Genomic DNA, 13,085 nt, shown 5'->3' with positions numbered 1-13,085 from the left:
AAAGTAACGAGCACAATTATACGAGAGACCTATGTTATTCTCTCCGGAACACGGCATCGGACACGGTATTGCACATCGGAACGTCTGCATCATACCAGCTATAAATAACGTTGTTGCTTTGAAAAAAAGAGTGTAACGTTTTTACAGCCGTGACCTCAATTAAGTTACTGGTTAATTGTAACGTTACTATCACTTTCCACACACACTAAAGTTACTAGTCAATACGTGACGAACTTGTTTCTTACCCTGTAACGTTACTGGTTGCCTGCAATGGATGTAACGTTAAAGCGTCACCTAACGACCTACTGATTTACAGATCAGTTATGGTTCGGTACCGTTATGCACACCTGTAACGTAATGTTCATATACCTGAGGTAACGTTTCTGCTCACGAAAAAAGTTATTCTGTTTCTGGTTGTAACGTAACGGAAACCGTAATTGAAAATACCGTTCCATTTCGTTACGTTACGACTCCCTGACCTGGGCATTCAACAAGACCCGGGCACCTGCAAAACCTGCTGGAAGGAAACAGCCCTCCGGCAGCGTGTCGCTCCAGGCGTTTCTTCACCACGTGGACAGCTGCAGCCAGTGTTGCCTATTTACGTAGCTCCAAAATCCTACGAAGTCCTAGGAGGAGCTCTCTGCTTTAAGGAGAATTTACAGTATATACTTAGCGATTTCAGTTCATTCTAAGCAGTTTTTATCTTATTGCCAGGAAATGCACGCAATATTACAGCTTCATTTATTTAAATGAATGATCGGGCAAACAAGAAACTCCTCATCGAAAACTAATTGTTTTTCATTACATGGTGTCTTAACCAGGCACGCAGTGGCGCAACCACAGGGGGCAGGGGGCATTGCTCCTTAACTTTCGATGAAAATGAAGTCTAGCGAGGTTTGGCAAGGGAGGCAAACATTAAAGTACAAGAAAAACTAGGCTAAAGGATACTCAAGATGGAATTAGTTTTCATATTTTTCTTGTATTATTCCTTCCAGACGGCAAAGGGCACCTGCAGAGGGGAACGGAGGGGCAATTGCAACCCCTTGATTTTAAATTTTATGAAATTAGGAATTTTATAATATATTATACAGTCTCATCAAGTTCAATGCCGTAGCTAGGGGGTAACTGAGGTCGGCCCTGGGAGCCGAACGATCTAAGTGAGAAAATTTTTAAAACAGAGAATGCTATGGCGGCGCAATGTCAACATTACTATCAATGTTGGTTTGTTATGAGATTGATTAATTGATTATGTAATGTATTTAAATATGCATTAAAGCAACTTTGAATTAGTACACAATTTAGTGTTAACATGTTGCATATGTATTTTCTTATTTTACGTCGCTCCATGTTGCATATGTGAAAAGAAAATATTGTACATGAAAATTTTACATGCCATATGAACATTCGGAATGCATTTATCATGCACTTTCTTCCTTTCAAAAACAGTTTGTGTGCTTGTTTTCCATTATTAGCTAATGTGAAATTAAGGTGTTGAAAAAATATTTCAAATCCTTTGTTTCAACACAAATGCGTTAGAACCGACTTCTACCCACCCCCTTTTTGCATGATTTATGAGAATAATAATGCCATTGATGTTACTTTATTACTATTATTGTTAATGTTGTTGGCATGTTTATCCAGGTACTTGCCCCTCCAAAAGGAAATTCGTGGTTGCACCTCTGCAGGCCCGTAGCCAGAATTGATTGCCCGGGGGGGGGGGGGGGAGGGTCATGGGTTATCAGGGAGGGCTTCCTAAACCAGGTCCATTTTCAAAGGTTTAATAGTATTATATGAAAGTAAATTATATGTGTGTAGCCTAATCATTAAGTTAATATAGGACACAGAAAATCTAGAAATATTGTTCAAATACTTACAATATATTTTCAATATCTTCCCATTCATAGCTGAAGCCAAGGGAAAATATTCTAATTACTACCTGCTACTTTGACTTCGGCTCGTAAATGAAATGATATCATTTTACGCCTATCTGTTCTTTGTATTCTGTGAATTTAACCTTTATCAAGTTTTGAGTAAAATAATTTCTGCAGTCTACATTTTCACTCGTCACTGCAAACAAATTTTACAAAGTAGTTTACCAAAGTTCAGAAAAGGGGGGGGGGGAGGATAACGGCAATGCCCCTGGACCCTGCCTGGCTACGGCTCTGGTGTTCGCAGTAGAACAGTGTGATTCTCTACTCGCGACCTCGGCGTCGAACGTGGCATGTTCCAGTAGTGCCCTGGATTATTGGTTGTTTACGACATATTCTTATGGAGCCTACCACGGAAAACCTATTTCAATGTGTGTGGGGGCAAAAGTAGCAACATTCTTAAATCTCATTTCATTGGCGATGTGGTTTTGAGTTCCCTTTCTAAGTAGTGGAAATCTATTGCAGTTGGCAACACTTCAGACAGGTGTGCGACCGGTGGAGTTCCTACTCAAAGCAACTACGTCATGCAGAGGGAGGGGTCTGCAGTTGATGGAAAGAACGAACTGAGACCTACTAGGTATCGTAAGACTGCGGGTACCCGGCGGGTCTACAATGCCTGCCAGGAACGATCTGGGCAGGTGGGCATACAAGCTGCTCAAGCGAGTGTGTTGTGCAGGTTGCATGGCATTTTAGGAGCGATGTTTCGCGAACGGGTCTGCTCCAGGTCTTGAGCAGGTCTCTACTTTCGACTACGTTTTTACTGCCCATTCTCAATTCGAATCATCATCAGTTCATCACCTCTTAAACATCCTTTCTGTAGTAAATAAATATATATAAGTATATATATATATATATATATATATATATATATATATATATATTTACCAGTGGCGTCTCCTGACCCTGAACCTCAGGCGTTGGCAAAGAAGAAATGTTAACCCCTCCCCCCTCATTTCTGTGAACCAATATTACAAATTTTCTCCGTACCTTTTTCGGGTAATTTTATAAATATTTAGAAAAACATTAAATTACATAAATTATTTTAAATGAAGAAAATACTTCATTTAAAGTATTAATATATTTGAAGGGTAAGGAGAAAATTAATATATTCAATACTTCGCCATACAATTAATTTTTAAAGCACGAGTTTGCAATCAGAGGGGTTGGTGGAACTCCACATCACTTCACACCACACGTTTAAAAAATAAAATGCACAACAATCACGAGCAAAACAACGCGGAACGAGGGGCGAATGAAAGCCAAACCGTTGGGAACAAATACAACGCCTTGAGAAGGTAACCATGCTGGTGGGTGGCAGGGTGCGCATGCGCGGTCATCCTATGTTTTGGCAGTGATAAGACGTTGTATTTCCTCTCCAACGTCCTGGCAGTCAGGAACCGATCTGCCTGTGCCTGCCTCACAACCACTGCGCGCGTTCGAAAACTACCGGGCGCTCGAGACTGACAATTGAAGAAAAACGCTCAAAATCGTAATTTATAAAAGTACAGATACTTTCTTCTTTATTTCATTTTCCTTTGGCCGTTGACACACGACTTACACACCCAGAGAAATCGCCACTGATATTTACCAACTGAGGTAAGGTTTCCGAAGTCCCATTTCTGTAACCCTAGTGTGGTTACGCCAAATATGATTCTTCAAATATGATTTTTCAAATTATGTTAATCTAAAAAATATATAATGTCTGAAAGAAGATGCATTTCATTCATATTGTTTTTTGGAAATATGTGTGTTCCAATCCACCAGAATTTTGTATTCTTTATGCATTAAATATGTAATTAAAACTGAAGTTATTAATTAATTTGGATCACATTTATACGTCTTTTTTCCGTTTTTAGGTCATTTTTATGATATTTTTAGGTATTTTTTTGGCAATTTATAGCCCTAGTAATAAGCCAGTTCCAACTCGGAAGGAGAGTCGTCAACGTTGCTCGAACGCACTTGATGCTATTGACCCAGTTGCGAGACGCAGGGGAGGGGAGGTAGTCGACGGTATGGCGTTCATTTTTAATCGAAGATGCGAAATGTCACAAAACCTTGTTCAACAAATTGCTGCCATTCAAAACCTTGTTATTTCTTTGTGTCTCAGCTTCTCTCTGCACGTTCGCATCTCCAGAGGGAAGACAGGAGGCTTATCTCATCTCCCGACTGGTTAGGAGGGGGCGGGGACTCCTTGTGACTGAGGGACGCCGACAGGAGATCGCTAATGACTATGCCGTGTCCCTGTTTTGTTTTTATGTGCTGTCTTTTGTTCCTTGCTGAGATCGTTGTCTCTTTTCTCTCTCTCTCTTTCCTGAGTATAGATCTTACCTTCTATCGTCCCGTAGTGCCGATATCACTTTAAACTGTAGGTTCCGTCCCGATTAGCCTATCTGAGCATAAATCGGACTTTTAACAAACTTTGAGTTCTCTCTCTTTGATTCTCTCTCTCTCTCTTGACCTGTCAATGTTTCTCCAGTATTGTCCATCTCTATCGTCTTTGTTTTTCACTCCCTCCGTCTCTCTCAGTTCCTTCTCTCTTTCCTTGTCTTTCGTTCTGTTTCTCCTTCTTCTGTCCCTTCCTTCCACTTCTCATTCTCTCTCCGTCTCTTCTATGTTTCTCCTCGTTTCTCTAGTCCTTCCTTGTCTTTCCTTGTTTCTCTGCTCCTTCCTTGTCTCTCTGCTTGCTTCTCCGTTCCTTCCTTCTCTCTATGATCCTATATATTTTCCTATCCATTGTCTCTCCTCCTTTCTCTATTCTTTCCCTCTGTCTTTCCACCTTTCTCTGTTCCTTCCTTCTGTCTCTTCTCCTTTCTCTGTTCTTTTCCTCTGTCTTTCCTCCTTTCTCTGTGCTTTCCTTTTGTCTCTCCTCCTTTCTACTGTTTCTCCTCCTTTCTCTTTCCTTCCCTCTGTCTCTCCTCCTTTCTCTGTCCCTTTCTACTGACCATCTTCATTTCTCTGTTCATTCCCTCTGTATGTTCTCTTTGCTATCTTCCTTTCCTGTATCTCTTCTTCTTTCTTTGCCCGTTTAGCTGTATCTTCTGCGATCTCTGTTTCTTCACTCTGTCTCTCCTTCTTCCTCGTGTCTCTTCTCTGTCTCTCCTCTTTTAAAGGAGACAAATATATATTTAAACTTATTCGTTCTCCTTCCAGAGTTGATTAGAATAGAGTATATCAGCCACAAGATATAATTAGTTAAGGGCGGCCTATACAAAATGCAGCTTAATTAATGTTCTGCACAGAGAAACAAGTGTTCTTTAATTATGTGTGCATCCGAATATTTTTCAGTAAATTACTTTCGCATTGTAATTAATATTGTATTTTATATTTTACGTCAATGTTCTGCCATTTTTGGCTAGTCGCGACGATGAGGATCGAATGGTGATTGCACACGTAAGGCCACACGTATAATCAGAACAGGACTCGAACCTGGAACCTTCAGATGGCAAGAACACGAGTCTACCAAACACGACCGGCCACTGAGTCGACATTACACACACGACCACCAGTTTACGTCAACTTGTTCCCCTCAAAATTATTCGAAGTCTGCGCCCCTCCTCTCTCTCTCTCTCTCTTTCTTTCTCTCTCACTCTCTCTTTCTTTCTCTCTCATTCTATTCTTTCTCTCTCTCTCTCTTTTATTCTCTCTCTCTCATTTATTCTATCTCCCTTTTTCTCTCTTTTTCTCTCTCTCTCTCTCTCTCTGTCTCTCTCTCTCTCTTTCTCCCACAACTTCAATACTGCAAATTGCATTTTATCAAACACACACATAAAGAGTGGACCAGATAAAAAGTGTTACCATCTCATGAACATAGCACGATTCTCCTTTTTCTGCTAAAACATGCAGAAATGGAGTCTTGGACTCAACACGCTCCATGTTTCAAGAACTAATTCCTATTTGTTATCCTAAACTGTTTTTAATCTCATCGGCATCCTTAGAGCGTTTGCACGCGTACCGATATTTTGTCGGAGTCGTTATCGGCGACGACACTGACACCGGCATGAATTTTGAACACACACCGATACGCCGGTACCTTGGTGGGGACACAAGAAGTTGTGGAGAAAGTCTGAGAGCGAAGATGGCTCCTGCCTGGAACAAAAGTTTGTATCTTTTGTGTTTGTTGCATCCTCGACGTAAATACAAGTGCGATAGAAATGAAATACGTTACATGCAGGATGCGAAATCATAGAAATAATGGTAGCAAGATCTCTAGAAGGCAGTTCTTGTAGCCTTCCAACTTGCTCTTTTCTCTTGGTGAATGGCAGGTTCGAAGAAAGCAAATTCTCAATTCCAGTTTTTTTTTGCCTTTCTATGCGACCTTCGAAATAATCAATGGCTTTGTTCCCAAGAGTATGTTGATTTGGTGTTTCAAGTCCACCTTATGCACAGTATTGCTAATCGGGACTCGATCTACAGTTTAAAGTGGGATCCGAACCACTATGTGCCTCCACCGGTTAACGAACCCGGGACCCCTTGATTGCAAGGCAATGACGCTACCACTGCGTGTAGGCATCGGGAAGGCGTGTGAGGCGGAGGGGCACTCTACAATGACAACAACACAACTTTTCCCTTGACACAGCTGAATTATATGACTGGGGTCTGTCTTTCTCATAGCGAGCAGTCGTGGGACCAGTTCGACGGTCGATTTGTCGAGTGGAGCTCCGGCTGCATTCCGACCTGTCGGTGGTCGGTCAAAAAAATGTATCGTGCTGGCCACGACGACACCGATTTTATCGGCGCATGTTCAAACTCTCTTAGAGTTAGTTAACATTTTTTCTGCAACGTGTCTTGTTGCTGTGTATCGCGTGTTGCCTACTTTTAAGGATAGTTATGGTTCATTTATGCGCGTGGTCGTATTAGATCGTTTGTTGGTAATACGTTGCTCTTTTGTTTTTCTCCATAAATCATATAATTAATTTGCATTCTCCTTTTTTCTTATAGCGCCGTGGAGCCACATTTCGACAGAAGATGAAGAAGGAAGAAATCGTTTTGCTTCTGACGTCATGTTGGTTGTTGATCGTCTGTGGTGGCCAGGCTAACGAGGCATCGACGACAGGAACAGAGGCTGAAATCACCACAGGTACGAACACAGCTTGTTTATGCCAACTTAATATGTCGTGGAGTTTTCTGAGATTACTTTCGTTGAGCAGTTAACATAGAGCGCCAAGAGGACAAGGGATCTTTATGTATTTATTTGTTCATTATACAAGAGTTTGGACTGCCGAAAACAGCTTACAGCAGTTTGTATACTTATACGCACGATCATGAAAATAGGCGGTTGGTGCCACATATGGGAGAAGCAAAGCGAGGGCGGGACAAAAGTCGCTGGTTCCCGCGCTCTGTGTGGCAACATCAACCGGGCTGCGTTGCCTATTTCGAGCGTCAGACCGACCTCTCTCCTCTCCGGGGCACTTTTGTGTCATCCCTGACGTTTCGAGCAAATACTGTCAGTTTGTATCACATGGATTACAAAACCAACTCTACAACGAGATCTCTAATTCTCTTAAACCTCCGAGCACACTGGATTGTGCTCGGACGTGGCAACAGCGCGAACGTTTCCCACCCGCCAAATTTCATGGCCGTGAGTTTATTAGTGTACAAGCTTAGAGTACATACAGTGGTTAACTTAGTAGTGCTGCAATTCGCTTCGCTTCTTCCCATATAGCACGCAAATGTACAGGAGAAATCTAATGGATGTCGTCTGGAAATCCTTCCAAAGTTCTGAATATCCAACAGATATCCAAAAATATTCAGTACACAGCCATTGGATATCCTATCGATATTCATATGTCCATCTAGGGGCCATCCGTCGTAGATATTCAGGAAGGATATGTTTTTGACATTTTGTGGATCTCTTCTGGAAATGTTTCGGACATCAACGAGACTAAGTTCAAGCGTGCTACGACGCCAGGGTTCCGGGTTCGAATCACGGTCTGGTTATGGGTGTTCTTTGTGGGTGTGATGAATTTCATCATATCAACACTCCCCTCATCTTTGCGAAAGTGTATGCATAAACATACACATACTTTACTTTTTAAAATATCTTTGTTCTTGATATCATGTTGACGAAGTCACATATGAGTATTTTAACATCCAAAGCAATAACTTCTTGTGATTTTTTGCCAATAACGCAAGACCGTTAAGTCACTTCTGCCGCATGGAATTCCGCAAGTAAATTTTTAATTTTAGCATTGAAAATTACCTTTCTGTTAAACTACATTGACAGATAGAGTAAGAAGTAGGAATGAATGAATGAATGAATGAATGAATTAAAATTTCTGGGTGCGTCGGCACGTACGGCCATTTCGCACCCTTCTATGTATACGGGGAAATGTCCCCTTATCTAAAATTCTGACTTAAAATTTAAAAAAAGGGGTGTAGATTGCCCCTTAAGAAAAACTAAAAGTGCAAGGTTGTAAAGAGACCTGCACGAGACAAACACGACACATTAAAAAGTCAGAAGAAACAAACTAAAAAACCTCCTTACAGACGGTGGAAGAGTCCAGCTCTTCGTAAAAAACTAAAAACATTTGTTAAAATACTACTGTCATCACCCAAGAGCGATGACAAACAGCCAGAAAGGTTAGAAGTCTGCCGGAGGTAAGCAAGATCGACACATTCAACGAGAATGTGTCGAATGCTTAATAAAACATTGCAAACACGACACAACGGAGGGTCCAGCCCTTGGAGCAGGTGACCATGCGTAAGACGGCTGTGTCCTAGACGCATGCGGGTAAGAATAACTTCTTCTCGCCGAGAGGGACGGGACGAGGAACGCCAAGCACCTATGGTGGGCTTAACAGAGTGAAGCTTGTTCCCCGTTTCCGCATCCCACTCGGCCTGCCAAGTGTCAAGAAGGCAACAACGAAACACATTCCGCAGGTCGCTAGCTGGCAATAGGTGGACGAGAACGTCGCCATCTGCATCAGCAGACTTGGCGGCAGCATCTGCTGCTTCGTTCCCCAGGATGCCAACGTGGCTAGGGACCCAACAGAAGTGTACATCCGCGCTGGCAGATAAGGACACAAGCCGTCTAAATATGCGTTGCACTACCGGATGCCGGGAATACGGCGAATCCAGAGACTGCAACACGCTGGTCGAATCGCAGCACACAAGGACTTTCTTCAGCCCATTCACGTTTGCAAAGTCCAGTGCCTTTAGAATGGCGTACAACTCTGCCGTGTAGATGGAACAGGCAGGATGTAGCGAGTAACTGAAACTTTGAGAGTCTAGGACGAAGGCGCAACCAACAGATTGCACTGTCTTGGACCCATCCGTGTAAAACACATTAAAATTGGGGTGCTTCGCACGAAGTTCTAAAAACCGTTGCTGGTATACAACCATTGGTGTTTCTGCCTTTGGAAGGGCAGTCAGAGCGAAATCGATTGAAGGTTCAGGAAACTCCCAGGTCGGGAGAGGCGGAATGAGTGGAGAGACGCCAGGAAGATCACTGTCAACACCAAGTGCTGACAGGATCTCGTCTGCACGAACACCAAATGGTCTAGTGACACTAGGGTGGAGCCGGTACCTTGCCAGCCTACCCTCGTCTGAGATGGTGTGGAATGAAGGATGTGAAGAAGGCATCGAGCGAAGATGGAGGAAGTAGTTCACTAAAAGCCGCTGTCTTCGCAGAGACAGCGACGGCTCAGATGTCTCTACGTACAAACTGGCGACTGGACTGGTCCGAAAGGCACCAGAGCACACACGTATACCAGCATTGTGGACGGTGTCTAGGATGCGAAGTCTAGATGGGCGGGCAGAAGAATACACAACACACCCATAATCAAGCTTCGACCTGATAAGTGCACGGTACAGGCGAAGCAGTACCGTCCTATCAGCACCCCAGGAAGTGTGAGATAAAACACGTAAAAGGTTGAGAACTCGAAGACAAGAGAACTTTAACTGGCGGAGGTGAGGTAGCCATGTTAATTTCTTATCGAAAATTAGGCCCAGGAAGCGGACCTCTTTCACGAAGCACAGGGGAGATTTCCCCATGTACAGGTCAGGATCGAAATGACATGTACGCTGACGACAGAAGTGGACACACACGGATTTCTCGGATGAGAAGGTGAAACCTGTTTGGGAGGACCACTCAACCAAACGGTTTATCGTCAGTTGGAGTTGACGAGAAGCTGACGCGAGATTCCGTGAGCGACAAAAGATCGTGAGGTCGTCTACATAGAGGAGGCCATGTACAGGGGAAATAATGTTTGCCATAACACTGTTCACTGCTATGGCAAACAGAGTCACACTTAATACGCTGCCCTGCGGGACACCGTTCTCTTGTTCGTGAAGATCCGAAAAGGAGTTCCCAACACGTACGCGGAAAAAGCGACCTGATAAAAAGTTTTCAATGAAGTACGCCATATGGCCACGGACGCCCCAAGAATGGAGCTGCTTTAGGATGCCAAAGCGCCACGTTGTGTCATATGCCTTTTGGAGGTCCAAGAAAACTGCAACTAAATGTTCCTTGTTGAGGAATGCATCCTGAATATGTGTTTCCAGCTGAACCAGATGGTCCAGTGTGGAACGGTTGGAGCGAAAACCACATTAAAAATTGCTTATCAATGAGTTTTCCTCCAAAAACCAGGTGAGACGCTTGTTGATCATGCGTTCCATCAACTTGCACACACAGCTAGTTAAGGTGATAGGCCTGTAACTCGAGGCTGCGGTGCGTTGTTTACCTGGTTTCAGGATGGGAACAATAATAGCTTCTTTCCAGGAAGTGGGGAAAGAGTCCTCCAACCAAAGCCTGTTGAATACCGCCAAAAGGAAATGTTTGGCTCCAATGGGCAGCTGACGAAGCATCTCATAGTGGATCTTGTCCACTCCAGGAGCTGTATTCTTAGAATCTCGAAGTGCCTGATCGAACTCCCGTTCAGTGAATGGAAAGTTGTATGGCTCGGTGTTATGACTTCGAAAAATTAGAGGGCGTCGTTCCTGACGGTCCTTCTCACGGCGGAAACGTGGTTCATAATTTTCAGAGCTAGATGCATCAGAAAACTGCGTGGCCAAGATATTAGCTATGTCTCCGGAATCGGTGTACAACGTCCCATCGTGCTCCAGAGCGCTCAGAGGAGTAGATGCACCCCCCTGGATGCGACGTACTTTGGTCCAAACGGCTTTCGACGAAGCCTGCTTCGTCAGTGAAGACACGTATTGGACCCAGCACGCCTTTTTGCTGGCTCGAATGAGCCGACGGGCACGGGCACGCTTAATGCGGAACTTGTTCGAGGTTTGCGACAGTGTGGTTCCTATTAAATCGATCGAGGGCATGATTGCGGTCCTTGATGGCTGCACTGATCTCCGCAGTCCACCAGGGAACTGGGCGTCGCCTCGCAGGTCCACTGGGATGTGGAATGGAGGTGAGTGCAGCATCATGCACTCGTGACACAAAGGTATTTAAGGCGTCGATTGGTGGCAAAGTCGACGCTAGATCGACTTCAAGGTCCACTGCACGCTCGAAGGCACCCCAGTCGGCCCGACTGAGATGCCAGTGAGGGTGTTGTTCAAGTGATGGCTGAAGATGTTCAAGAGTAAGAAAGAGTGGAAAGTGATCACTCCCACAGAGATCAGGGTGAACGCTCCAAGATGTTGTAGGAGCAAGGCTGGGACTGCAGAAGGACAAGTCCAACGCAGAGTGTGTGCCTGAGGAAGGACTGAAATATGTGGGAGTCTCATCATTCAGCAACGTTAAACCTGATACCTCACGGAATTGATCTACAATTTGACCCCGGGGCTCTGTACGAACGGAGCCCCACAAACGATGGTAGGAATTAAAATCGCCCAAAAGAACTACAGGAGACGGAAGTTGTTCGAATATGCAAAGGAGGTCCTCAAGAGAGAATAGCTCCTCCCTTGTGATGTAGACACAGCACACAGATATTGGCTGTGGTAAATGGACCCGCACGGCGACAGCTTGGAGGGGGGTGGTGAGAAAGATTGGTGTTGAGTGGAAGGTATCTCGAACACCGATTGCAACACCACCGTGTGCACGACGACCCTCAGGAAGCTTGTCGGTGCGGTAAAGCGTGTATCCGTTGAGAATCACTGATTCATTTGGACGAAAATGTGTCTCTTGGAGACATATGATGGCAGGGTCAAATTCAGATATTAAGATTTGCAGTTCCTCGAGATGAGTACGGAAACCGTTAAGGTTCCATTGGAGACAATAAGCCATAGCTGGAGGTATTATAGTTACCTTTTGAGGCGTACTCTGTTTCTAGTCCCTGTCACCTTGATAAATTCTTCATCCGCGGCTTCGTCCTGTATCATGTCCTCGGGTAAGGACACAGAGGGCGAAGGGGATGAAGGAGGGTGAGTGGTGGCGGGTGCTTTGAGCGCCCACCGGGCAGCTTTCAGCTGCGCTTTAAGTTTCAGGGTGGTGGCTGCCACCCTGACTGGAGAGCTAGTAGACTTCAGAAAATAATCCTTGCTATGCACCTGCTTGAACTTCTTCTCTGTGGAGCGAGGAGTGGTTGCTGCTTTCCTCGAAGCAGGGCGGGCTACTACGGGAAGCGTTGTAGTTTGAGTGGACACGTCGCTGGTTTGTACACCTATACTTCGACGGGTAAGAGCAGCTGCAGCAACTGTAGCGAATGGCACAGGTAAACTGGTGCGTATGCTTTCACGGAGACGTTGTTTTGCTTCACCAGCGGAAATTTTCTCTGTGACGACCAACTCTCTGATTTTCTTCTCTTGTTGGAAAGAGGGGCAGTCACGATGCCAGACTGGGTGCTCACCTTTGCAATTAATGCATTTGGGACCAGAAGAACAAGGTTCGGTCCCATGATCAGGCAGACTACATTTACCACAAAGGGCGGTAGTGGCCTTGGAGGAAGGCTGAGTGTGCCCAAAGTGCTGGCATTTGAAACATCGCATCGGGTTAGGGATGTACGGCCGGACTTTGAGTCTCAAATATCCAGCCCGTACCCTATTTGGGAGAGTGGTCGTTTCAAAGGTCAGTATAATTGAAGCAGTTGGTAGAAGTTCTCCGGATTTTCGAGTCTTTATTCGCTGCACTGCGGTCACATGTTGGTCTGAGAGTGCTTCAAGGATCTCTTCCTCCTCAGCGTTTAGCAGATCCCAGTGGCGAATCACACCTTTACTACTGTTCAGTTGACGATGTGGTTCAACATTAACAGGGAAGTTTCCCAAAGA

General features: G+C 44.5%; 1 protein-coding gene across 1 annotated transcript in view; it reads left to right on the top strand.

The window, feature by feature from the left end:
- LOC145990178 (uncharacterized) overlaps positions 1–13,085 on the top strand; it is a 185,970-nt gene that overhangs the window by 161,695 nt on the left and 11,190 nt on the right. The window contains exon 2 of the mRNA XM_083125840.1: positions 6,867–7,005. Coding sequence (XP_082981966.1) covers positions 6,894–7,005 — 112 coding nt within the window. The 5' untranslated portion in view covers positions 6,867–6,893. The remainder of the gene's footprint in view (positions 1–6,866; positions 7,006–13,085) is intronic.

Source organism: Lepisma saccharinum, chromosome 7 (genome assembly GCF_977018435.1).
Source record: "Lepisma saccharinum chromosome 7, izLepSacc3.1, whole genome shotgun sequence".
Taxonomy (NCBI): Eukaryota; Metazoa; Arthropoda; class Insecta; order Zygentoma; family Lepismatidae; genus Lepisma; species Lepisma saccharinum.
The sequence above is the reverse complement of the archived record's forward strand: the minus strand, read 5'-3'. Positions and strand labels throughout refer to the sequence as shown.